We start from the raw sequence: 27,996 nt of genomic DNA, 5'->3' as shown, positions 1-27,996 counted from the left end.
AACTTCAACCTATGGAACATCCTTTCCTCGCAGCTTCATCACACTAGTGTCGTCGATCCTCGGTGGCGTTACTTGGAAAGTTAAGTTCTCCTTCAACTCCACCGACTCATGCTCCAACACATGAGCTGCATCCCATGTGTACTTACAGAGTTGTGACACGTGGAATACGTCATGCAAGTTAGACAGATGAGGTGGTAAAGATACTTGATACGCCACCGGCCCGTATCTCTTCACAATCTCAAACGGTCCTATATACCTTGGATTCAACTTCTTGGTCTTGATTGCTCTTCCAATCCCAGTTGTCGGTGTAACCCTAAGGAATACGTGCTCTCCCACTTCGAACTCTAACGATTTCCTTCTCTGCTCTCCCACTTCTGTCGACTCTGAGCAGTTAGAATCCTTGCACAAATCTTCTTAATGTTCTCAGTAGTCTCTCCTATTACCTCAGGACCCAAAACACTTGCTTCACCAGATTCATACTAACAAAGTGGAGATTGGCACTTCCATTCATACAAGGCCTTATATAGAGCCATTCCTATGCTCGCATGAAAGTTGTTGTTATATGCAAAGTCCACCAATGGCATGTAACGATCCCAACTCCCGAGTTGATCCAACACACATGCTCTGAGCATATCTTCCAACGTCTGAATAGTCCTTTCCGATTGTCCATTGGCTTGCGGATGATATGCGGTACTGAGACATAGCTTCGTACTAAAGCTCCCCAAAACCTTGAAGTGAATCGGGGATCACAGTCCGACACTATGCTTGATGGCACACCATGCAACCTTACTATCTCCTTTATATACAATCTTGCTAACTCCTCCATAGAACAGTTTACTCGAATAGGCAGAAAATGAGCGGATTTGGTTAAGCAATCCACGATCACCCAAATCGCATCAAATCCCAACCTAGTCCTCGGTAAACCGGTCACAAAATCCATCGCAATTCCTTCCCATTTCCAATGAGAAATCTCAAGTGGTTGTAGCATCCCTGACGGTTTCTGATGCTCTATCTTCACCTTCTGGCAAGTTAGACACTTGGATACTACTGTAGCTACATCACCTTTCATCCTAAGCCACCAGAACATCTTCTTTAAGTCATAATACATCTTCGTGCTTCCGGAATGAATAGAAAACCCACTATTGTGAGCTTCCGACAATAAATCTTGTCTCAAACTTCCTAAATCCTGTATGCTAATCCTTCCCTTGTATCTCCATAACCCTTCATCATCCTTAGTGAATTCTTCGCACCTCTTATCACTAACTGGTTGAAGCAATTGCAGAAGCTTCTGCTCATCTTGCTGAGCCCTTTGTATATCTGATTTAAACATGCTTGAGATTTCTAGCTGGTTTAAACAAGCTCTTCCGGTAACTTCACCAATACCCAGCTTAAGATCCACAAACTTATTTACTAGCTCCTCTTCTTTAATTCTCATCCAAGCAATTGTTAGAGATTTCCGACTCAATGCGTCTGCTACTACATTCGCCTTTCCAGGATGATAACTCAGCTCAAAATCATAATCTTTCAGCAACTCCATCCACCTCCTCTAACGCATATTTAGCTCTTTTTAATCAAAGATGTACTTGAGACTCTTATGATCAAAAAGACACTAAACCTCACTCCATACAAGTGGTGTCTCCAAATCTTCAATGCAAACACAATCGCCGCTAATTCCAAGTATGTGGGGTAATTCACCTCATGCGGTCTCAGCTGACGCGATGCGTAAGCCACCACATTCCGATGTTGCATCAACACGCAATCCAAACCTTTCAGAGAAGCATCACAGTACACTTCGAATGGTTCATGCGGTTTCGGTAAAATCAAAACTGGCGCTGAAGTTAACTTCTGCTTCAAAGTCTGAAAACTCTCTTCACACTCCGACGTCGACACAAATGGCACCTTTTTCCTCGTTAATTTCGTCATCGGTAGCACAATCTGGGAGAATCCTTCGATAAGTCTCCGGTAATATAACCCAAAAAGCTCCTGACTTCCATCACAGTCGTCGATATTTCCCATTCCATCACCGCTTCTACCTTTGAGGGTCTATGACTATTCCTCCTTTGCTCACCACATGACCTAAGAACTTCACTTTCTCCTTCCAAAACTCACACTTCGACAACTTAGCGTACAACTTTCGCTCCTTTAGGATTTGCAGCACAATCCTCAAGTGCTCATCATGCTCTTTCACCGTCTTAGAATAAAATAAGATGTCATCTATGAAAACCACCACAAATTTGTCCAAAAAGGGACAAAAGACTCTGTTAATGTAATCCATGAAAACAACAGGTGCATTCGTTAACCCAAAGGACATTACCACAAACTTGTAGTGTCCATAGCGCGTTCTGAAGGCAGTCTTAGGGATATCATCCTCTTTCACCCTTATTTGATGGTAACCAGATCTCAAATCTATCTTGGAAAACACTCCAGCTCCTTGAAATTGATCCATCAAGTCATCTATCCTTGGCAGCGGGTACTTGTTCTTCACAGTCACTTTATTCAACTGTCGGTAGTCCACACACAGTCGCATTCCTCCATTTTTCTTCTTTACCAATAAAACTGGCGCCCCACGGTGATACACTCGGTCAAATGAACCTCTTGTTCAGAATCTCTTCCAACTGAGTCTTTAATTTTGCCAGCTCTATCGGAGCCATTCTATACGGCGCAATCGACACTGGTCCGGCTCCCGGCACCAATTCAATCGCAAATTCAATTTTCCTTTGAGGTGAGAACTCAGGGATATCATCCGGGAATACCTCAGGAAAATCTCTAACCACCGGTATCTGATCCAAGTTCTGGGCATCACCCAACGCATTAGCAGCCAACAGAATATAGCCCTGACACTCCTCCCCACTACAATGCACCATTACAAAGTTCAGGTAATACCCCATAGCTACCACTGCTCCATTTTCTCCTTCCGGCATAAACCGAATTGTCCGTTCAAAGCAATCTAACAAAACTCGATTCTTCGACAACCAATCAAACCCCAAAATCATCTTCAATCCAACCATTGGCAAACAGATTAAGTCATGCACAAAATCTTTACCCTCAAGCTTAAAACCTACTTGCCTACACCCTGACCTAGTCATAACTGTCTGATGCAGAGTATGTACATGCAGATCAAATGCTAACTCTAACACTTTAAAGCCTAGTTACTCAACTTTAGCAAATGAAATAAACGAATGCGAAGCTCCAGTATCATATAATGCAATTAAAGTCTTATCTCCAATTAAACAAATACCTCTTATTAACGGATCCGCCTTGGAAGCATCCTTGGGATTCACAGCAAAAACTCGCCCCTGGTGCTGTCCTTGACCCGCACTTGGGTTTTTCCCACGTGTGTAATCCCTCACAAAATGACCAGATAAGCCACAGTTGAAGCACCCACCTATACCAATCTTGTAAGAGTCATATGGATGAAACCATCCACAACGATCACAAGCTAAATCCGAAGAACTCTTACTCTGATTTTCTCTCCCTTTGCCACGCTGAATCTGATTATGGGTGTTCTTTCTAAAGCCTCCTTGCCCTTGAGGCGCATATCCTCCTCTCTTGAAGCTTTGTCCTCTCGGATGAAAATACTTGCCACGCCCCTGACTAGAGCTCCCTCCATGAGTGTCCTTGGATGCTGCCACAGTTTTGGCATACTCTTCCACTACTCTAGCCTTGTTCACTAAGTCAGAGAAGACACGGATTTCCATAGGAGCCACAGCAGTCATAATGCTATCATTTAAACCTCTCTGGTACTTAATGCACTTCTAGCTCTCGTAAGTCTCTAGGGCAACTTGACATACCCTAGAAAACCTACAGAGCTCCTCAAACTTGTTGGTGTATTTCGCCACAGATTGGGAACCTTGCTTCAGCTGCAATAGTTCCATCTCCTTTGCTTCCCTTACAGACTCAAAGAAGTATTTCTTGTAGAACGCTGTTTGGAACACCTCCCATGGAATGTCGGTGTTCTAAAGTTGTAGCAAGTGACACTCAGCTTGCCACCAGGGTTGGGCCTCTCCCACTAGCTGATAAGCGGCAAACTCGACATGTTGATTGAGGGAAACATGATGCGCTTGTAAAGCACGCTCCATAGCCTAAAACCAGTGATCCGCTTCAGTAGGATTAGTGGATCCTCGGAAAGTTGGCGGATGAACCTTGAGGAACGTCGCCAAGGTAATCGGAATTCCTCCCGTGTTATCGCCGTTTCCCTCAGCATTATCATTGGCATTTCCTTCTCCGTTCCTATTGCCATTCCCCGCCGGTTGGCCTAACCTCTGCACAGCTTGCAGAGTCGCAGCAGCATTAGCTTCCATGGTATTATCGAGATTCGCTATTTCCGCCATGAATTTGACATGATTGTCAGCTGGTTGCTCATTCCTACTTTCTCGGGTACGCGTTCGACCTCGCTCGCGAGTGGCCATGTAGGGTTCTTATCTACACCAAACAATCGATATCAAGGTGATCAGTCTCAATATCAAAAGCCTAGTGCTTCAATTATCCCAAATAGGCACTTACAAACAAGCATGCTATGCAATATCAAATAGATAACTTAATAGCATCGAGGAAAAAGACACACAGAGTATGCAATGAAGCACAATCAGTCCATCCTTAGGCTCATGAGGATGAACCGCTCTGATACCACTAAATGTAACACCCTAATTAGCCTAAGCTTTACCTCGCATCATAAAGCGAAGGTTAATCAGAGATTACGACAGTTCTACGCTCATACATTATATATATATAGAAAGAATAGTATAATCTAGAAGTCCGATGAAGGATATAGCTCAAATTTTGGATTTGAAAAGCACAAAACGTACTAATGAGGCTACTAGCTTAAGGCACAAGAAACAGATAAGATATAATAAAAGATAAGTATATAATATCATAGGAAACTAGCCACGGCTCGCGGAGTTTAAGCCGGCTAGCCATATACAAGTATACAGAACCATACAGAAACCTGACAGTTTAAAAACAGCTTATACAAGTTTTTCTCTCATAATACAAGCCTCTAGACAAAGACAAAATACAAAAACAGAGATGTATAAAAAAGATAAACCAAAAAGACTCCAAAAGAATCCAAGATCCTCCGCTTCTGTCACCATCTAAAGCAACTCACCGAGGTGGGTTGCGACCTGCATCTGAAAAATACAACAGAAATATGGTATGAGAACCAGAGGTTCTCAGTATGGTAACAGTGCCCACCCCGGGACGCAAAAGACAATCCTAAGCTCCATATCCATCACAAGATTCAAACTTAAGCATTCTAAAACAAATAAGCATAATTATATGAAACCTTAACATAACTAAACAGGGTACTCTATCTTAGGGGAATACTATTCTAACCAAACACCGTTGTCCCACAGCCTTCACCAACCTATCCTCCATGCAATCCCATCACCACCGCCTTTCGAACCTCCTCAATCCCAGTAGAAAACACAGGTAATATACAATGCAAGTAAAACACAAGTAGAAGCATATAAGGCAATAATTCAAATAGCAAATAGGCACGTTATACAAATAGGCAAACCATTTCAAATAGTCAAAGCATGCAAACAGATAGGAAATGCATATGATAAATGCCTGCCCTACTGGCTGTGATATCACATTGTCGGTTCAACTACCAACCCGACACATCTCCATCGAGACGTCGCCCTTCGGAATTCTCATATGGGAACCCCTGAGATATAGTGCTCAGATCACTGTCCAGGTACTGGCGCCTTCACGCTTTATAGATCCAAAGGGATGCGAGCGGGATACTCTTGCCACAGACCTCACATCTCAATGCAAGCGGGACGAACCACCGCCCTTACGCTGCCGCCGCTACCTCGACAGGCGGGATCCAACCGCCGTTCCTGCCGGGCGCATAACGTCTTATAATCTCAGTAAAACAATATTTCAGTGGTTTTCAAAAAATATTTTCAGTATACTTGGATCCATCATCTCATTCAGAGTCCGCGACTCATCTCAACCACTGTCCATTCATAACTCAATTTCCAAATATCAACAGTTCATCATTCCTCATCTCATATATCAATCATCCTTCACCTAACATCAAATCATTCTCAGTACGCCAGAAACCTAGGCCGCCGTTTTCTAATTTATCATAAAATCATCTACTAGAACCCTTAGGCTATATCCCATGTTCTAATACTCACAACTAGGCCCAAAAGTCTTAAAATAGTGTTATAGAAGCTTACAACCTTGTTGGGAAGGTAAAATAGTTGAAAACAAGTAAAATTTGAGAAACAGGGTGTGTGCGGCGGCACAGGGGTGTGTGCGTGCGCACGCCCAGGAGATTTTAAAATGTGTGCGTACGCACAGGGGTGTGCGTATGCACAGGTGGTAAAACTTACAGAATATGTTCACTCGCACAACCTGTGCCAGTGCCCCTAACAGACTGGCCTTCCCAACGTGTGCGTCCGCATAGGTTGGAATTCTTCCTTAGATATGTGCGCGCACAAACTGTGCTAGCGCTGTAAACAGAACGCATTTCCCTGCCTGTGCGTGCGCACAGGTGTGTGCGTCCGTTCAGATCAAATTTTCACAGGGTGTGCATCCGCACAAGGATGTGCGCTCGCACATATCAGAAATCATGTAATTCTGCAACTTAGCAGAATTTCAGATTTTTAACACAAACTTTGAATGATCATAACTTCCTCTACAAAATTCCAATTTTAACAAACTTTATATCAATTTAAAGGGTTTTTAAGGATTTTTAATTTTAATCAAATTTCAATCATTTTCGAAAATGAAGGAAAAAGTTATGATCGAACAAAGTTCACCAAAATTTCCTTTTTACCCAATTTTCACATGTACCCAAATTTACCAAATTCACAAGCCACATCCAACTAGATCAATACCAAACTTTCATTTCCAGCACAATCTACCCTTTTAAATCACATTGTACCATTCTCAATCATCAAACACAAAATATGTGACACTAAGCTCATTGTTCCACCAACACATTTACCAACCATCAATTTATTCCTATCAATTCTCATCATCAATTTCCTTCATACTTATATCAATATCCCACCACATACAATCATTCAAATCATCAAACATCTCAACTCAACATCGTCATTTCCCAACAAAACAACATCAATTTAGCATACAACTTCAACCAACTATCATCAACAACCATATAAATCTAACCTATCCTATAGGTCACTAGCCTAAGTGTCCATGAATATATACTACATAGAGAAAAACGAAATCATACCTTGAACGATTCCCTATATGTGCCAAAAACTCCAATTTAGTACAAACAAGCTTCCAACCACAATCCAAGTTTTCAATTCCACTCCAATAAGCACAATTAAGTTACAATAGCTCCCAAAGCCACAACAATCAAACTATATGCATATAAATCACCTCAAATCAACCTAGGGTTCCAATTAAACATAAATTCATAATGTTTTAGTGGCTCTTACCTTTTCCAACCGATTTGGATGTCGAAACCCAAAGCTAAGCAAAGATTATAGTGAACCTAAACATCCAAAATCACAAAAACTCACTTAATCACAAATCCTATGAACCGAAATTTTGGAGAGAATAATAGAAAGGATTTTGTGGTTACCTCTCCAGTTTCTTGTATGAGTTTTGTAGAGCTCTTCACGAAGAACGCATAGCCGCAAACGGTGCGACGATCGGAGATCTCTAGCTCAAGATATGAGCTTTGGAAGATTGAAATGAATAGCGAAAATGGAGGTTCTCTCCTTCTTCTTCTCAGCTGGTGTGGGGTTATGTTTATGTGTGTTATGCTGTGTGGGTTCATTAATGAGCCCTTATATATGTTGGGCTTGGGCCCAACTTGGGCCCGGTCCAACCCGTTAGCATTTTTAGTCCGTTTGGCCCAACTTCGGGCCAAACCTTTAAAATTAAAGCCCGGTTTTCCATTTCTAACATTTCTCTAAACTTTTTGACTGTTTTCACTTTTTCTCGTGCGGTACCGGGCATACTTAAACCCGTTCAACTGGTTCAACTGTCAGTTTGCGATTTTTCATGGTTTTTCGTAGAAAGCACATTTTCTGACTCAGAAAAACCCACTGAGTCCAAAAATCACCTTTAAATCCTCAAATTCTCTCTCTAACTATTCGGAATCTAATTTGGACAATATTAATTACTTAATTAACCGGTTGGTTAATCGCGGTTCTTATAGCATCTGCCCTCATGTGGTAGACAATCTTTTAAAGCTTTATCGTAAAATATGGTTTCATCAATGGTTATTTCTTGAAAAGATTTTATGGTGGCCAGCTTCTAAGTGTAGTGAGACAAGATGTCAATGACCACTTCTTTCTGATAGCCTATGCAGTTGTTCTTAATAAGTGCAAGGACACATAGAAGTAGTTCTTGACATTGCTACAAGAGAATTTGGGAGATGTCTCACAACATAAATGAAATTTCATTTCAGATCAACAAAAGATAATTTGTTAATTTTATTTTTCATGATAGCTTACTAATCTCTTTAATTTATAGTACTAATATATTCTTGCTATTATCTATTTTGAATTATTCATGAAGGGTTTGGAGTTGGCACTGAAAGAAGTAATGCCCAATGTACACCATAGGAACAATGTGTTTTATATTTGGAAAAGATTTATCAAGCACTTCAAGGATCAATAGACTAAATTGATGGTGTAGGAATGTGCAAGGTACACTACAATACAAGAATTTTGTTGTTCATTGGAGAAACTGAAGCAAGTCAACTTGGGAGCCTGGGAGTATCTTCAATGATTGAGCCGGCAGTGTAGACAAAGGCCTACTTTAGTCATGGACCAAAGGTAGATAATATTACAAATAATATGTATGAGGTGTGAAATGCTAAGATTGTGGAATACAGAAAAAACCAATTATGACCATATGTAAAGACCTTAGATGCTACCTAATGAAGAAAATGGCCACCCATAAGAAAAAATTGAAGGCTCATCCTAGTTAGTTAGCCCTAGTCCAACAGAAGAGATTAGATGAGTTTATCAAGCCCAAAGCTAATAAATGGAGAGCCATTTGGGCTAGGGACAATGAGAGGTTCTGTTTGAGGTTCATAGAGCAATTTACAGGGTTGGAGTAAAATCTACTTTAAAGGACCTACAGCAGCAATGTTTGACAGTTAATTGGTAATTTTTAAGTTATGTGTTGTTACAGATTCTTACTCTTGATATCTTTATTTTGCTAATTTCACTCATATTTCAGGAATGTCTTGCATGCATGAAGTTACAACTATGCACAAAATTAGATTGAAGACAGAGAATTTTGTACATAAGTGGCTGACTATGAATGCTATAAGGTCCACTTACAAATACTGCATCAAATCTGTCAACAGCGAAGATATTGGTCCAATAGATGCTTTAAGATGTGAACCTTTCCTGATAAATAGGCCTGTTCATCATCCGAAAATGAAGAGAAATGTGGATCCAAAGCTAGGAAGACATTTGAGGTGACATGTAGCAAATGCACACCAATGATGCATTTTATTTATTAGTGTTATTGTCAGATTTTTCTGTCCTTGACGGTAAACTTGGCGCCAATAAAATCCAAATACGCGCCAAAAATTAACATCAAATTTTGGGATGGAATGTCAAATCTGACGGTAATTTTTTGGCCAGATAAATTATATATTATGCCAATCCCTTGAAAATTCTGATGATAAAGTCGACAGAGACGTCCCACCCAAAATCCGACGATAATTCCAACAGTAATCGGCGAATTACTTCTAGTAATGTGCTTTATACCTCCTTCACCCCCTTCTCATTTTATTTATAATTTTTGTTATTTTTTATTTTTTGATTTTGTTTATTTTCATTTTGCCAAATTTTTTATGATTTTGTTTTATATTATTTTTTTATTTTTGTTCTTGAGGTTGTTACTTTTTTATTTACTAATATTTCAAATTTTTTATAATATTTTTATAGAATTTGATTAATAAGTTCTTATTCATAATATTTTTCTTGAAAATTTTTTAATAAGAACATATTTAGTTTTTTATCGACTACGTGGATTGTCTTTTTCTAATTACTTCTACTTTTTTTTAATTGCTTTTATTTACTTTATTTTTAATTATTTATTTTCCTTTAACTCATCATATATCTATTATATTTTACTTCATCTTATTTTCAATCTCATGGTTATTTTTTAACCATGTAAAATTGAATAATTACTTTTAAAAATGCTTAAATATATTATCTATTATATAAAATTATTAGGATAAACAAATATAAAATTGAATATATAATTTAATTTAAATTAAAATTAAAAAATAAATAAATTATTAGAAAAATATCAATCAATTTTGTTTTTAATTTTTTTTTATAATTTCATGTAATGATAAAAGTCTCTCTCTCTATATATACATTAACATCGTTAATATGAAAAAAAAGTATAAATTTCTATAATATATATATATATATATATATATATATATATATATATATATATATATATATATATATATATATATATATATATATATATAATTCCAAAGTTATTAATCATAGACTATGGGTAAATTTTATAAAAAAAATTATTGATCAATATATAGTTTTTAATATTTTTCACTTTTCTAAAGTTGTCTACATGTCATTTTTTAAAATATTATGATTTCACAATTTATTATTTATAATATTAATTATTGTTATATACGTGAAAAATGTGACTCATTTAGTATTTAACAATTTATCTTCAATTAATATTGTTATAACAAGAATACATATGACTTTATGAGAATGATATTGTTTGGACTTTAGTTATCTGAGAATTTACTGAGTGGCTGAAGTAGTTTCACGAACCAATGAACGCTAGCAATAGGGATGATTAAAAAAACTCAACCGAAACAGGTTTTTGCAAGGTTACTCGCGATTTGGGAGCTAAATGGAGACCCGTGAAATTCCACGGGTAGAGATTCGACGACGTGAAATTGATGAGGATGGAAGCATAGGTACTTGTCCCATGGGACCTGATGAGCGGATAATTTATACGCTTTTTGGCATTGTTTTTACATAGTTTTTACTATGATTTAGTTAGTTTTTAGTATATTTTTATTAGTTTTTAAATAAAAATCACATTTTTGGACTTTACTATGAGTTTGTGTATTTTTCTGTGATTTTAGGTATCTTCTGGCTGAAATTGAGGGACTTGAGCAAAAATCAGATTCAGAGGTTGAAGAAGGACTGTAGATGCTGTTGGATTCTGACCTCCCTGCACTCAAAGTGGATTTTCTGGAGCTACAGGAGTCCAAATGGCACGCTCTCAATTGCGTTGGAAAGTAGACATCCAGGACTTTCCAACAATATATAATAGTCCATACTTTGCCCGAGTTTAGAGGACGCAAACTGGCGTTCAACGCCAGCTCTCTGTCCTATTCTGGAGTTAAACGCCAGAAACAGGTTACAAACTGGAGTTTAACTCCAAGGAAGACCTCTACACGTGAAAGCTTCAATGCTCAGCCCAAGCACACTCCAAGTGGGCCCTGGAAGTGGATTTCTGCATCATTTACTCAATTCTGTAAACCCTAGTAACTAGTTTAGTATAACTAAGACTTTTTACTATTGTATTTTGAGTCGAATCTTTGGATTATCTTTTGATTCTGGGATCACGTTTTGGGGGCTGGCCATTCGGCCATGCCTGGACCTTGTTCTTATGTATTTTCAACGGTAGAGTTTCTACACACCATAGATTAAGGTGTGGAGCTCTGTTGTTCCTCATGAATTAATGTAAAGTACTATTGTTTTTCTATTCAATTCAAGCCTATTTCTTCTCTAAGATATCCATTCGCACACACGAACATGATGAATGTGATGATTATGTGACGCTCATCATCATTCTCACTTATGAACGCGTGCCTGACAAACACTTCCGTTCTACATGCAAACAAGTTTGAATGTGTATCTCTTATCCTTTTGATCGTGAGATCAGAGTCTTCGTGGTATAGGCTAGAATTATTGGCGGCCATTCTTGAGGTCTGAAAAGTCTAAACCTTGTCTGTGGTATTCCGAGTAGGATCTGGGAAGGGATGGCTGTGACGTGCTTCAAACTCGCGAGTGCTGGGCGTAGTGATAGACGCAAAAGGATTACTGAATCCTATTCCAGTATGATCGAGAACCGACAGATGAATAGCCGTGCTGTGACAGCGCATTTTGGACCATTTTCATTGAGAGGATGAGATGTAGCCATTGACGACGGTGATGCCCTACATAACGCTTGCCTTGGAAAGGAGTATGAAGGATTCGATGAAGACAATAGGAAAGCAGAGAATCAGAAGGAACAAAGCATCTCCATACGCTTATCTGAAATTCTCACCAATGAATTACATAAGTACCTCTATCCTATATTTTATTTATATTTTTACTATCAAATCACCATAACCATTTGAATCCGCCTGACTGAGATGTACAAGGTGACCATAGCTTGCTTCAAGCCGACAATCTCCGTGGGATCGACCCTTACTCACGTAAGGTTTATTACTTGGACGACCCAGTGCACTTGCTGGTTAGTTGTGCGAAGTTGTGACAAAGTGTGTGAATCACATTCTGAGCACCAAGTTTTTGGCGCCGTTGTTAAGGATCACAATTTTGTGCACCAAGTTTTTGGCGTCGTTGTCGGGGATTGTTCAAGTTTGAACAACTGACGGTTCATCTTGTTGCTCAGATTAGGTAATTTTATTTTAATTTTAAGTTTTTGTTTTTATTCTTTTTATTTTCAAAAATTATTAAAAAAATAAAAATAAAAAATAAATTATTCTATGGCTTCAGAATTTTTAAGAAGGAATTCTAGAGTTTCATGAAACATGTTGAAGCCTAGCTGGCTGTAAAGCCATGTCTAACACTTTTGGACCGAGGCTTCCACTCATCAGCACAAAAGCAAGTTGAATGAAGTATCAGCTGTTGTATGTCTGATTGGTATCTGCTAAAGCTTGGCAGGCCATTGGCCATGTCTAGTGTTTTGGACCGGAGCTTTCACTGAAAGCTTGGCTGGCTAGTGAGCCATGTCTAATTCCTGGACCGGAATTTTAGACTAACATTGCAAGATTCCTGGAATTTCTATTAAAAATTTTGGAATCCTTATTTTCCTTTTCAAAAGAATTTTCGAAAAAAATCCAAAAAATTAATAAAATTATAAGACCAAAAATAATTTGATGTTTCTTACTTGAATCTAGTGTCAAGTCATAAGTTTGGTGTCAATTTCATGTTTATCTCTTTCTTGCATTTTTCGAAAATTCATGAATTGCATTTTTCATGATCTCCAAGTTGTTCTTGGTAAGTCTTCTTGTTTGATCTTCATATTTTCTTGTTTTGTATCTTTTCTTGTTTCTCATATGCATTTTTGAATTATTAATGTCTCAACATTGAAATTTTCTAAGTTTGGTGTCTTGTATGTTTTTCTTTTCTTAAAAATTTTCAAAAATAAGTTCTTGGTGTTCATCTTGACATTCATAGTGTTCTTGCATGCATCATTTTTTTTTATCCAAAACTTTCATGCATTGAGTCTTTTTATTGTTTTTCTCTCTCATCATTAAAAATTCAAAAATAAAAAAATATCTTTCCCTTATTTCACTCATAAATTTCGAAAATTTGAGTTGACTTTTTCAAAACTTTTTAAAATTTAGTTGTTTCTTATGAGTCAAATCAAATTTTCAATTTAAAAATTCTATCTTTTTCAAATCCTTTTCAAAAAAATAAAATCTTTTTCATTTTTCTTTCATAATTTTCGAAAATTTCAAATTGATTTTCAAAAATCTTTTTCTTATTTTGTTTCATAACTTTAAAATCTTTACTAACAATTAATGTGATTAATTCAAAAATTTTAAGTTTGTTACTTGCCTAGTAAGAAAGGTTCAATCTTTAAATTTTAAAATCCTATCTTTTTGTTTCTTGTTAGTCAAGTAATCAACTTTAATTTTCAAAATCAGATCTTTTTAAATTTCTTTTTCAAATCTTTTTTTTTCAAATTAAGTTTCAATCACATCTTTTTCAAAATCAATTTCAAAATCTTTTCTAACTTCTTATCTTTTCAAAAATTAATTTTCAAATCTTTTTCAATTAACTACTTGACTTTTTGTTTGATTTTAAAAGTTTACTATTTCAATCATATCTTTTTCAAAACTACCTAACTAATTCTCTCTCTAATTTTCGAAAATCACCTTCCTCTTTTTCAAAATTCCTTTTTAATTAACTAATTATGTTTTATTTTAATTTTATTTCTTTTCTTATTTTCAAATTTTAACTTTAATTTTAAATTAAAAACAAAAATACTTTTATTTTAATTTATTTAATTTTCGAAATTCTCTCCCCCTCATCTCTTTCTATTTATTTATTTATCTAATAACACCCCTCTTTCACTCAAAAATTTGAATCCACTCCTCTCCCCTGTGTTTGGATTCTTATCTTTTTCTTTTGCTACTCTTCTCTTCTTATAGTTACATAAGGAATCTCTATACTGTGACATAGAAGATTCCATATTTTCTTTTGTTCTCTTCTTTTTCATATGAGCAGGAACAAGGATAAGAACATTCTTGTTGAAGCTAATCCGGAACCTGAAAGAACTCTGAAGAGGAAGCTAAGGGAAGCTAAAGCACAACTCTCTGGAGAAAATCTGACTGAAAATTTCGAAAAAGAAGGAGACATGGCTGAAAATAATAACAATGCAAGGAAGATGCTTGGTGACTTTACTGCACCAAATTCCAACTTACATGGAAGAAGCATCTCAATCCCTGCCATTGGAGCAAACAATTTTGAGCTTAAACCTCAATTAGTTTCTCTGATGCAACAGAATTGCAAGTTTCATGGACTTCCATTAGAAGATCCTTTTCAGTTCTTAACTGAACTCTTGCAAATCTGTGATACTGTTAAGACCAATGGGGTTGATCCCGAGGTCTATAGGCTCATGCTTTTCCCGTTTGCTATAAGAGACAGAGCTAGAATATGGTTGGACTCTCAACCTAAAGATAGCCTGAACTCTTGGGATAAGCTGGTCACGGCTTTCTTAGCCAAGTTCTTTCCTCCTCAAAAGCTTAGTAAGCTTAGAGTAGATGTTCAAACCTTCAGACAGAAGGATGGTGAATCCCTCTATGAAGCTTGGGAGAGATATAAGCAACTGATCAAAAAGTGTCCTTCTTACATGCTTTCAGAATGGACCATCCTGGATATATTCTATGATGGTCTGTCTGAGTTATCAAAGATGTTACTGGACCATTCTGCAGGTGGATCCATTCACCTAAAGAAAATGCCTGCAGAAGCTCAGGAACTCATTGACATGGTTGCAAATAACCAGTTCATGTACACTTCTGAGAGGAATCCTGTAAGTAATGGGATGCCTCAGAGGAATGGAGTTCTTGAAATTGATACGCTGAATGCCATATTGGCTCAGAATAAAGTATTGACTCAGCAAGTCAATATGATTTCTCAGAGACTGAATGGATTGCAAGCTGCATCCAATAGTACTCAAGAGGCATCTTCTGAAGAAGAAGCTTATGATCCTGAGAACTCTGCAATAGCAGAGGTGAATTACATGGGGAACCCTATGGGAATACCTATAATCCCTCATGGAGAAATCATCCAAATTTCTTATGGAAGGATCAACAAAAGCCTCAACAAGGCTTTAATAATGGTGGAAGAAACAGGTTTAGCAATAGTAAGCCCTTTCCATCATCCACTCAGCAACAGACAGAGAATTCTGAGTAGAATCCATATAGCTTAGTAAATATAGTCTCTGATCTATCTAAGGCCACTCTAAGTTTCATGAATGAAACAAGGTCCTCCATTAGAAATTTGGAGGCACAAGTAGGCCAGCTGAGTAAAAGGGTCACTGAAACTCCTCCCAGTACTGTCCCAAGAAATACAGAAGAAAATCCAAAAAGAGAGTGCAAGGCCATTACCTTACATGGTGTGGCCGAATCCAAAGAGGAGGGGGATGGCATGAATCCTAGTGAGGAAGACCTCCTGGGACGCTCAGTGACCAATAAGGAGTTTCCCTTTGAGGAACCAAAGGAATCTGAGGCTCATCTAGAGACCATAGAGATTCTATTGAACCTCCTTCTGCCCTTCATGAGCTCTGATGAGTATTCTTCTTCTGAAGAGAATGAAGACATTACTGAAGAGCAAGTTGCTAAGTACCTTGGTGCAATCATGAAGCTGAATGCCAAATTATTTAGTAATGAGACTTGGGAAGATAAACCTCCCTTGCTCACCAATAAACTAAATGCATTGGATAGGCAGAAATTACCTCAAAAAAAATAGGATCCTGGTAAATTCCTAATTCCCTGTAACATAGGCACCATGACCTTTGAGAAGGCTCTGTGTGACCTGGAGTCAGGAATAAACTTAATGCCACTCTCTGTAATGGAGAAACTTGGGATCTTTGAGGTGCAAGCTGCCAGAATCTCATTAGAGATGGCAGACAACTCAAGAAAATAGGCTTATGGACAAGTAGAGGACGTGTTAGTGAAGGTTGAAAGCCTTTACATCCCTACTGATTTCATAATCCTAGACACTGGGAAGGATAAGGATGAATCCATCATCCTTAGAAGACCCTTCCTAGCCACAGCAAAAGCTGTGATTGATATGGACAGAGGAGAGTTGATCCTTCAACTGAATGAGGACAACCTTATGTTTAAAACTCAAGGATCTCCTTCTGTAACCATGGAGAGGAAGCATGAAAAGCTTCTTTCACTGCAGAGTCAACCAAAGCCCCCACAGTCAAACTCTAAGTTTGGTGTTGGGAGGCCACAACCAAACTCTAAGTTTGGTGTTGAACCCCCACATTCAAACTCTAAGTTTGGTGTTGGGAGGTCCTAACAATGCTCTGAACATCTGTGAGGCTCCATGAGAGCTCACTGTCAAGCTATTGACATTAAATAAGCGCTTGTTGGGAGACAACCCAATGTTATTTAATTATATCTATTTTATTTTTTATTTCTATTTCATGTTTTATTAGGTTGATGATCATGTGGAGTCACAAAAACTACAAAAAAATCAAAAATAAAATGAAAAATAGCATAAAAAAAATAGCACACCCTTGAAGAGGAGCATTCTGGCATTTAAACGCCAGAAACAAGCACCAAGTTGGCGTTTAACGCCAGAAACAAGTATCTACCTGGCGTTAAACGCCAGAAACATGCTACTTTTGGGCGTTTAATGCCAAAAACAGGCAGCAGTCTGGCGTTAAACGCCAGGATTACACAGCAAGGGCATTTTACATGCCTAATTGGAGCAGAAATGTTAAATCCTTGACCCCACTGGATCTGTGGATCCCATAGGATCTCCACATTTTCTTCTCTCCTCTTCACACCTTTTCATAACTCTCTTCCCCAAATACCCCTCACCAATCACCTCAATCACTCTTCCCCATCACCTCTTCACCACTCACATCCATCCCCTCTTCCCCATAAACCCCACCTACCTCCAAAATTCAAACTCTTTCCCTCCCAAACCTAACCCTAATGGCCGAACCCTAAACCTCCCCCACCCCTATATAAACCCCTCATTCCTTCATTTTCATACAGCACAACCCTTTCTTCTTACCCTTGGCCGAATACACACCTCTCTCCCTCTCCTCCATTCTTTTTCTTCTTCTCCTTCTTTCTTTCTTCTTTTGCTCGGGGACGAGCAAATATTTTAAGTTTGGTGTGGTAAAAAGCATTGCTTTTTGTTTTTCCATAACCATCAATGGCACCTAAGGCCAGAGAATCCTTAAGAAAGAGGAAAGAGAAGCCAATTGCTTCCACCTCTGAGTCATGGGAGATGGAGAAATTCATCTCAAAGGTCCATCAAGACCACTTCTATGAAGTTGTGGCCAAGAAGAAAGTGATCCCTGAGGTTCCTTTCAAGCTCAAAAAGAATGAGTATCCGGAGATCCGACTTGAGATCCAAAGAAGAGGTTGGGAAGTTCTCACCAACCCCATTCAACAGGTCGAGATCTTAATGGTTCAAGAGTTCTATGCAAATGTATGGATCACTAGAAACCATGATCAAAGTGTGAATCTGAATCCAAAGCATTGGCTCACCATGGTTCAGGGGAAATACTTAGATTTCAGTCCGGAAAATGTAAGGCTGGCGTTCAACTTGCCAATGATGGAAGAAAACGCACGCCCCTACACTAGAAGGGTCAACTTTGATCAAAGGTTGGACTAAGTCCTCATGGACATATGTGTAGAAGGAGCTCAATGGAAGGTTGACTCAAGAAGCAAGCCGGTTCAATTAAGAAGACTGGACCTTAAGCCTGTAGCTAGAGGATGGTTGGAGTTCATTCAGCGCTCAATCATTCCTACTAGCAACTGGTCTGAAGTTACTATAGACCGGGCCATCATGATCCGTAGTATTATGATTGGGGAGGAAGTAGAGGTTCATGAGATTATACCTCAAGAACTCTACAAGGTGGCTGACAAGTCATCCACTTTGGCAAGGTTAGGATTTCCTCACCTCATTTGCCACCTCTGCAATTCGGCTGGGATTGACATAGAGGGAGACATCCTCATTGATGAGGATAAGCTCATCACTAAGAAAAGGATGGAGCAAACAAGAGATCATGGACCTCAACAAGAGCATGAGAAAATTCCTCACCATGAAATCCCTGAGATACCTCAAGGGATGCACTTCCCTCCACAAAACTATTGGGAGCAAATCAACACTTTCCTAGGAGAATTAAGTGGTATGTGAAATTGCTACTCGGGTTGTGAATTGTTGTTCGAAATTGATTCCCTGGCAATGGCACCAAAAACGGATTTACAGAACCATGGTCTAAACATATCTTCACAACTTCGCATAACTAACCAGCAAGTGCACTGGGTCGTCCAAGTAATACCTTACGTGAGTAAGGGTCGAATCCCACGAAGATTGTTGGTATGAAGCAAGCTATGGTCACCTTGTAAATCTCAGTCAGGCGGATATCAAATGGTTATGGAGTTTTCGAAAATAATATAATAAAATAGGGATAGAAATACTTATGTAAATCATTGGTGAGAGTTTCAGATAAGCGAATAGAGATGATTTCGTTTCTCTGAACCTCTGCTTTCCTGCTATCTTCATCCAATCAGTCTTACTCCTTTCCATGGCTGGCTTTATGTGATACATCACCACTGTCAATGGCTACTTTCGGTCATCTCTCAGGAAAATGATCCAATGCCCTGTCATGGCACGGCTAATCGTCTGGAGGCATTACCCTTGTCAATGGCTTCATCTTATCCTCTCAGTGAAAATGGTCAACGCACCCTGTCACGGCACGGCTATTCATCTGTCGGTTCTCGATCATGCTGGAATAGGATTTACTATCCTTTTGCGTCTGTCACTAACGCCACGCAATCGCGAGTTTGGAGCTCATCACAGTCATTCATTCATTGAATCCTACTTGGAATACCACAGACAAGGTTTAGACCTTCCGGATTCTCTTGAATGCCGCCATCATTCTAGCTTACACCACGAAGATTCCGATTAAGAGATCTAAGAGATACTCATTTAATCAAAGGTAGAACGGAAGTGGTTGTCAGGCACGCGTTCATAGGGAATGATGATAATTGTCACGTTCATCACATTCAGATTGAAGTACAAATGAATATCTTAGAAGCGAAACAAGATGAATTGAATAGAAAACAGTAGTACTTTGCATTAATCTTTGAGGAACAGCAGAGCTCCACACTTTAATCTATGAAGTGTAGAAACTCTACCGTTAAAAATACATAAGTGAAAGGTCTAGGCATGGCCGAATGGCCGGCCCCTCTGATCTAAGAACCAGGCGTCCAAAGATTTCCAATACAATAGTGAAATGTCCTATTTATAATAAACTAGCTACTAGGGTTTATAGAAGTAAGTAATTGATGCATAAATCCACTTCCGGAGCCCACTTGGTGTGTGCTTGGGCTGAGCTTGAGTGTTGCACGTGTAGAGGTCCTTTCTGGAGTTGAACGCCAGCTTTTGTGCCAGTTTGGGCGTTCAACTCTGGTTTTGGCTCCTTTTCTGGCGCTGGACGCCAGATTTGGGTAGAAAGCTGGCGTTGAACGCCAGTTTACGTCATCTATTCTTGGCCAAAGTATAGACTATTATATAATGCTGGAAAGCCCTGGATGTCTACTTTCCAACGCAATTGAAAGCGCGCCATTTCGAGTTCTGTAGCTCTAGAAAATCCACTTTGAGTGCAGGGAGGTCAGAATCCAATAGCATCAGCAGTCCTTCTTCAACCTCTGAATCTGATTTTTGCTCAAGTCCCTCAATTTCAGCCTGAAAATACCTGAAATCACAGAAAAACACACAAACTCATAGTAAAGTCCAGAAATGTGAATTTAACATAAAAACTAATGAAAACATCCCTAAAAGTAATTAGATCCTACTAAAAACATACTAAAAACAATGCCAAAAAGCGTATAAATTGTCCGCTCATCACCACACCAAACTTAAATTGTTGCTTGTCCCCAAGCAACTGAAAATCAAAATAGGATAAAAAGAATAGAACATACTATAAATTCCAAACTATCAATGAAACATAGCTCCAATCAAATGAGCGGGACTTATAGCTTTTTGCCTCTTGAATAGTTTTGGCATCTCACTTTATCCATTGAGGTTCAGAATGATTGGCATCTATAGGAACTCAGAGTTCAGATAGTGTTATTGATTCTCCTAGTTTAGTATGATGATTCTTGAACACAGCTGTTTTATGAGTCTTGGTCGTGGCCCTAAGCACTTTGTTTTCCAATATTACCACCGGATACATAAATGCCACAGACACATAACTGGGTGAACCTTTTCAGATTGTGACTTAGCTTTGCTAAAGTCCCCAATTAGAGGTGTCCAGGGTTCTTAAGCACACTCTTTTTTTGCTTTGGACCTTGACTTTAACCGCTCAGTCTCAAGTTTTCACTTGACACCTTCACGCCACAAGCACATGGTTAGGGACAGCTTGGTTTAGCCGCTTAGACCAGGATTTTATTCCTTTAGGCCCTCCTATCCACTGATGCTCAAAGCCTTGGGATCCTTTTTATTTACCCTTGCCTTTTGGTTTTAAGGGTTACTGGCTTTTTGCTCTTGCCACTTGGTTTTAAGAGCTTTTGGCTTTTTCTGCTTGCTTTTTCTTTTTCTTTCTATATTTTTTTTCGCCTATTTTTTTTTCTGCAAGCTTTGTTCTTTGCTGCTTTTTCTTGCTTCAAGAATCATTTTTATGATTTTTCAGATTATCAAATAACATGTCTCCTAGTCATCATTCTTTCAAGAACCAACATATTTAACATTCTTAAACAACAACTTCAAAAGACATATGCACTGTTCAAGCATTCATTCAAAAAAACAGGAAGCATTGTCACCACATCAATATAATCAAACTAAGTTCAAGGATAAATTCGAAACTCATGTACTTCTTGTTCCTTTGAATTAAAACATTTTTTTATTTAAGAGAGGTGATGGATTCATAGGACATTCATAACTTTAAGACATAGTTACTAACTACTAATAATCATGTAATGAAGACACAAACATAGATAAGCACATAACATAGAAAACGAAAAGCAGAAGAAATAAGAACAAGGAATGAATCCACCTTAGTGATGGTGGCATTTCCTTCTTGAGGAACCAATGATGTCCTTGAGCTCTTCTATGTCTCTTCCTTGTCTTTGTTGCTCCTCCCTCATTGCTTTTTGATCTTCTCTTATTTCATGAAGGATGATGGAGTGCTCTTGATGTTCCACCCTTAATTGTCCCATGTTGGAACTTAGTTCTCCTAGGGAGGTGTTGATTTGCTCCCAATAGTTTTGTGGAGGAAGGAGCATCCCTTGAGGTATCTCAGGGGTCTCTTGATGGTGAGCTTCCTCATTTGTTTCTTGAGCTCCATGAGTGGGCTCTCTTGTTTGCTCCATCCTTTTCTTAGTGATGGGCTTTAGAGATGAATCTTTCCATCTCCCATGGCTCAGAGGTGAAAGCACTTGCCTTCCCTTTCCTCTTTGAGGTTTCTCTGGCCTTAGGTGCCATTAATGGTTATGGAAAAACAAAAAAGCTATGCTTTTACCACACAAAACTTAGAATGTTGCTCGTCCTCGAGCAAAAGAAGAAGGAATAGAAGAAGAAGAAGATATGGAGGAGATGGAGGGATGTGTGTATGGATGGAAAACAGAAGGGATGGTCATGAATGGAGAGAGAGAGGGCGAGATGGGTGGGGATCCTGTGGGATTCACAGATCTTGAGATGATCCTGTGGGGTCCACAGATCCTGAGGTGTCAAGGATTTACATCCCTGCACCCATTAGGCATGTAAAATGCCTTTGCACACAACTCTGGGCGTTCAACGCCCATTTGTTGCCATTTCTGGCGTTGAACGCCAGAACCATGCTTGTTCTGGGCGTTCAGCGCCAGGATGTTGCCCATTTTGGGCGTTCAGCGCCAGAACCATGCTCTGTTCTGGCGTTGAACGCCAGGCAGGTGCTTCCTCCAGGGTGTGATTTTTCTTCTGCTGTTTTTGATTCCGTTTCCAATTTTTATATTTATTTTGTGACTCCACATGATCATGAACCTAATAAAACATGAAAAACAAAAACAAAATTAGATAAATAAACATTGGGTTGCCTCCCAACAAGCGCTTCTTTAATGTCAATAGCTTGACAGTGGGCTCTCATGGAGCCTCACAGATGTTCAGAGCATTGTTGAAACTCTCCAACACCAAACTTAGAGTTTGGATATGGGAGTTCAACACCAAACTTAGAGTTTGGTTGTGGCCTCCCAACACCAAACTTAGAGTTTGACTGTGGGGGCTTGGGTTGACTCTGCTTTGAGAGAAGCTTTTCATGCTTCCTCTCCATGGTTGCAGAGGGAGATCCTTGAGTTTTAAACACAAGGGAGTCCTCATTCCATTGAAGGACTAGTTCACCTCTGTCAACATCAATCACAGCTCTTGCTGTGGCCAGGAAAGGTCTTCCTAGAATGATGAATTCATCCTCTTCCTTTCCAGTATCCAGGACTATGAAATCAGCAGGGATGTAAAGGCCTTCAACCTTTACCAACACGTCCTCTACTTGTCCATAAGCCTGTTTTCTTGAATTGTCTGCCATCTCTAATGAGATTTTAGTAGCTTGCACCCCATAGATTCCCAGTTTCTCTATTACAGAGAGGGGCATGAGGTTTATTCCTAAACCAAGGTCACACAGAGCCTTAAAGATCATGGTGCCTATGGTACATGGTATTATGAACTTTCCAGGATCCTGTCTCTTCTGAGGCAATGTTAGTTGATCCAGATCACTTAGTTCATTGATGAACAAGGGAGGTTCAACTTCCCAAGTATCAATGCCAAATAATTTGGCATTCAGCTTCATGATTGCACCAAGAAACTTGGCAGTTTGCTCTTCAGTAACATCCTCATTCTCTTCAAAAGAGGAATACTCATCAGAGCTCATGAAGGGCATAAGGAGGTTCAATGGAATCTCTATAGTCTCTAGATGAGCCTCAGAGTCCTTTGGTTCCTCAGAGGGAAGCTCCTTATTGGTTACTGGACGTCCCAGGAGGTCTTCCTCCTTGGGATTCACGTCCTCCTCTCCCTCATTGGGTTCGGCCATTTTGGTTATGTCAATGGCCTTGCACTCTCCTTTTGGATTTTCTTCTGTATTGCTTGGGAGAGTACTAGGAGGGATTTCAGTGATCCTTTTACTCAGCTGGCCCACTTGTGCTTCCAAATTTCTAATGGAAGACCTTTTTCATTCATGAAACTTATAGTGGCCTTAGACAGATCAGAGACTAAGTTTGCTAAATTAGAAGTATTTTGTTCAGAGTTCTCTGTCTGTTGCTGAGTTAATGATGGAAAAGGCTTGCTATTGCTAAACCTGTTTCTTCCCCCATTATTAAAGCCTTGTTGAGGCTTTTGTTGATCCTTCCATGAGAAATTTGGATGATTTCTCCATGATGAGTTATAGGAGTTTCCATAAGGTTCACCTAAGTAATTTACCTCTGCTATTGCAGGGTTCTCAGGATCATAGGATTCTTCTTCAGAAGGTGCCTCTTGAGTACTGTTGGATGCAGCTTGCATTCTATTCAGACTCTGAGAAATCATATTGACTTGCTGAGTCAATATTTTGTTCTGAGCCAATATGGCATTCAGAGTATCAATTTCAAGAACTCCATTCTTCATAGGCGTCCCATTACTCACAGGATTCCTTTCAGAAGTGTACATGAACTGGTTATTAGCAACCATATCAATGAGTTCTTGAGCTTCTGCAGGCGTTTTCTTTAGGTGAATGGATCCACCTGCAGAGGTATCCAATGACATCTTAGCTAAGTCAGACAGACCATCATAGAATATGTTCAGGATGGTCCATTCTGAAAGCATGTCAGAAGGACACTTTTTGGTCAGTCCTTTGTATCTCTCCCAAGCTTCATAGAGGGATTCACCTTCCTTTTGTCTGAAGGTTTGAACATCCACTCTAAGCTTACTCAGCTTTTGAGGAGGAAAGAACTTGGCTAAGAAAGCCTTGACCAGCTTATCCCAAGAGTTCAGGCTGTCTTTAGGTTGAGAATCCAACCATATTCTAGCTCTGTCTCTTACAGCAAAAGGGAAAAGCATGAGCCTGTAGACTTCAGGATCTACTCCATTAGTCTTTACAGTATCACATATCTGCAAGAATTCAGTTAAGAACTGAAAAGGATCTTCAGATGGAAGTCCATGAAACTTGCAGTTTTGCTGCATCAGAGAAACTAGCTGAGGTTTCAGCACAAAGTTGTTTGCTCCAATGGCAGAAATGGAGATGCTTCTTCCATGTAAATTGGAATTAGGTGCAGTAAAGTCACCAAGCATCCTCCTTGCATTATTATTATTATTTTCAGCTGCCATCTTCTTTTCCTGTTTGATAATTTCTGACAGGTGCTTGCTGGTTTGTTGTAATTCAGCTTCTCTTAGTTTCCTCTTCAGAGTCCTTTCAGGTTCTGGATCTGCTTCAACAAGAATATTCTTGTCCTTGCTCCTGCTCATATGACAAAGAAGAGGGCACAGAAAAATAATAATAATAGAGATCCTCTTTTTTTTTTTTTTGTGAGTGAGGGAGAGATGTTAGTAGATGAATAAACAAATAGAAGGAGATGAGAGAGAAGAGAATTTTTGAAAATTATTTTTGAAAAAAGAGTTAGTGATTTTCGAAAATAGTTTTTGAAAAAGGTTAGTAATTTTTTTTTCAAATTTTTTTTTTTAAAATCAAAAGTTAAAATAATTAGTTAATTAAAAAGAAATTTTTGAAAAAGGGGAGGATATTTTCGAAAATTAGAGAGAGAGAGAGTTAGTTAGGTGGTTTTGAAAAAGATAAGAAACAAACAAAAAGTTAGTTAGTTAGTTGAAACAAATTTTGAAAAGATAAAAAGTTAGGAAGTTAGAAAAGATATTTTGAAATCATATTTTTGAAAAAGATAAGATGAGAAGATATTTTTGAAAAGATATGATTGAAATTAGTTTTTGAAAAAGATTTGATTTTTAAAATCACAATTAATGACTTGATTCACAAGAAATCACAAGATATGATTCTAGAACTTAAAGTTTGAATCTTTCTTAACAAGCAAGTAACAAACTTGAAATTTTTCTGAATCAAAACATTAATTGTTATTGTTATTTTCGAAAATTTGATATAAAAATAAGAAAAAGATTTTTGAAAAATATTTTTGGAATTTTCGAAAATAACTAAGAAATTTGAAAAAGATTTGATTTTTGAAAAAGATTTTGAAAAGGATAAGATTTTCAAATTGAAAATTTGATTTGACTCATAAGAAACAACTTGATTTTAAAAATTTTTGAAAAAGTCAACTCAATTTTCGAATTTGATGAGAGAAAAAGGGAAATATATTTTTTTTATTTTTGAATTTTTAATGAAAAACATGAAAATGATGCAATGCATGAGAATTTTAGATCAAAACAATGAATGCATGCAAGAATGCTATGAATGTCAAGATGAACACCAAGAACATATTTTTGAAAAATTTTTAATGCAAAGAAAACATGCAAGACACCAAACTTAGAATTCTTTAATGCTTAGACATAAAGAATTCAGGAATGCATATGAAAAACAAGAAAAGACACAAAATATGCAAATGCAAAGATCAAACAAGAAGACTTACCAAGAACAACTTGAAGATCATGAAGAACACTATGAATGCATGAATTTTCGAAAAAAATGCAAGATGCACATGCAATTGACACCAAACTTATAACATGACTCAAGACTCAAACAAGAAACACAAAAAATATTTTTGATTTTTATGATTTTCTAATTTTTTTTGTATTATTATTTTTTTTTTCGAAAATTCTTTAGAAAAAAAACAATAATAAGGATTCCAAAATTTTTAATATGAATTCCAGGAATTTTATGCTCTTTAGTCTAAAGCTCCAATCAAAGGGGTCAGGCATGGCTTAATAGCCAGCCAAGCTTTAGTATGTAACTCAGACATGACACGCCTGACATGCCCTACAGTCGTATTAGACATGGCTTTACAGCCAGCCAGGCTTCAACATGCTTCATGAAACACTAGAATTCATTCTTAAAAATTCTGAAGGAAAATATATTTTTGAAAACATTTTTTTTTCGAAAACAAAAGAAAAATTTTTGAAAAGAAAACAAAAAGAAAATTACCTAATCTGAGCAACAAGATGAACCGTCAGTTGTCCATACTCGAACAATCCCCGGCAACGGCACCAAAAACTTGGTATGCAAAATTGCTACTCGGGTTGTGAATTGTTGTTCGAAATTGATTCCCTGGCAATGGCACCAAAAATAGATGCACAGAACCATGGTCTAAACATATCTTCACAACTTCGCATAACTAACCAGCAAGTGCACTGGGTCGTCCAAGTAATACCTTACGTGAGTAAGGGTCGAATCCCACGAAGATTGTTGGTATGAAGCAAGCTATGGTCACCTTGTAAATCTCAGTCAGGCGGATATCAAATGGTTATGGAGTTTTCGAAAATAATATAATAAAATAGGGATAGAAATACTTATGTAAATCATTGGTGAGAGTTTCAGATAAGCGAATAGAGATGCTTTCGTTCCTCTGAACCTCTGCTTTCCTGCTATCTTCATCCAATCAGTCTTACTCCTTTCCATGGCTGGCTTTATGTGATACATCACCACTGTCAATGGCTACTTTCGGTCATCTCTCGGGAAAATGATCCAATGCCCTGTCACGGCACGGCTAATCGTCTGGAGGCATCACCCTTGTCAATGGCTTCATCTTATCCTCTCAGTGAAAATGGTCAACGCACCCTGTCACGGCACGGCTATTCATCTGTCGGTTCTCGATCATGCTGGAATAGGATTTACTATCCTTTTGCGTCTGTCACTAACGCCCCGCAATCGCGAGTTTGGAGCTCGTCACAATCATTCATTCATTGAATCCTACTTGGAATACCACAGACAAGGTTTAGACCTTCCGGATTCTCTTGAATGCCGCCATCATTCTAGCTTACACCACGAAGATTCCGATTAAGAGATCTAAGAGATACTCATTTAATCAAAGGTAGAACGGAAGTGGTTGTCAGGCACGCGTTCATAGGGAATGATGATGATTGTCACGTTCATCACATTCAGATTGAAGTACGAATGAATATCTTAGAAGCGAAACAAGATGAATTGAATAGAAAACAGTAGTACTTTGCATTAATCTTTGAGGAACAGCAGAGCTCCACACCTTAATCTATGGAGTGTAGAAACTCTACCGTTAAAAATGCATAAGTGAAAGGTCTAGGCATGGCCGAATGGCCAGCCCCTCTGATCTAAGAACCAGGCATCCAAAAATTTCCAATACAATAGTGAAATGTCCTATTTATAATAAACTAGCTACTAGGGTTTACAGAAGTAAGTAATTGATGCATAAATCCACTTCCGGGGCCCACTTGGTGTGTGCTTGGGCTGAGCTTGAGTGTTGCACGTGTAGAGGTCCTTTCTGGAGTTGAACGCCAGCTTTTGTGCCAGTTTGGGCGTTCAACTCTGGTTTTGGCTCCTTTTCTGGCGCTGGACGCCAGATTTGGGTAGAAAGCTGGCGTTGAACGCCAGTTTACGTCATCTATTTTTGGCCAAAGT

The 27,996-nt window shown here is 38.4% G+C and overlaps 1 protein-coding gene and 2 non-coding genes across 3 annotated transcripts; 1 reads left to right on the top strand and 2 right to left on the bottom strand.

The window, feature by feature from the left end:
• Positions 1 to 9: 9 nt before the first annotated feature.
• Positions 10 to 3,716, bottom strand: LOC140177680 (uncharacterized). Its single transcript, XM_072210828.1, has 5 exons — positions 3,239 to 3,716; positions 2,634 to 3,145; positions 2,315 to 2,500; positions 925 to 1,486; positions 10 to 383 (listed from the first exon to the last, which is right to left on the bottom strand). The coding sequence occupies exons 1-5, from the start codon at positions 3,714 to 3,716 to the stop codon at positions 10 to 12; spliced, it is 2,112 nt and encodes a 703-aa protein (XP_072066929.1).
• Positions 3,717 to 14,997: 11,281 nt separating this feature from the next.
• LOC112739965 (small nucleolar RNA R71) lies at positions 14,998 to 15,105 on the bottom strand. The gene has a single exon (XR_003170898.1). It is a non-coding gene; the product is annotated as a small nucleolar RNA R71 (small nucleolar RNA).
• Positions 15,106 to 24,260: 9,155 nt separating this feature from the next.
• LOC112740005 (small nucleolar RNA R71) lies at positions 24,261 to 24,368 on the top strand. Its single transcript, XR_003170940.1, has one exon. It is a non-coding gene; the product is annotated as a small nucleolar RNA R71 (small nucleolar RNA).
• Positions 24,369 to 27,996: the final 3,628 nt, after the last annotated feature.

The sequence above is a fragment of the Arachis hypogaea genome, chromosome 13 (genome assembly GCF_003086295.3).
Source record: "Arachis hypogaea cultivar Tifrunner chromosome 13, arahy.Tifrunner.gnm2.J5K5, whole genome shotgun sequence".
In the NCBI taxonomy this organism is placed as follows: domain Eukaryota; kingdom Viridiplantae; phylum Streptophyta; class Magnoliopsida; order Fabales; family Fabaceae; genus Arachis; species Arachis hypogaea.
The sequence above is the reverse complement of the archived record's forward strand: the minus strand, read 5'-3'. Positions and strand labels throughout refer to the sequence as shown.

What these genes read in the sequence shown, in the direction of transcription:
- LOC140177680 (XM_072210828.1), bottom strand. Translation starts at nt 3,716, where the DNA reads ATGACTGCTGTGGCTCCTATGGAAATCCGTGTCTTCTCTGACTTAGTG. An exon ending in GGCGGATCCGTTAATAAGAG is followed by an intron (nt 3,146 to 3,238) that starts GTATTTGTTTAA and finishes TTGAGTAACTAG; the next exon opens with GCTTTAAAGTGTTAGAGTTA. An exon ending in GAATGGCTCCGATAGAGCTG is followed by an intron (nt 2,501 to 2,633) that starts GCAAAATTAAAG and finishes GACTACCGACAG; the next exon opens with TTGAATAAAGTGACTGTGAA.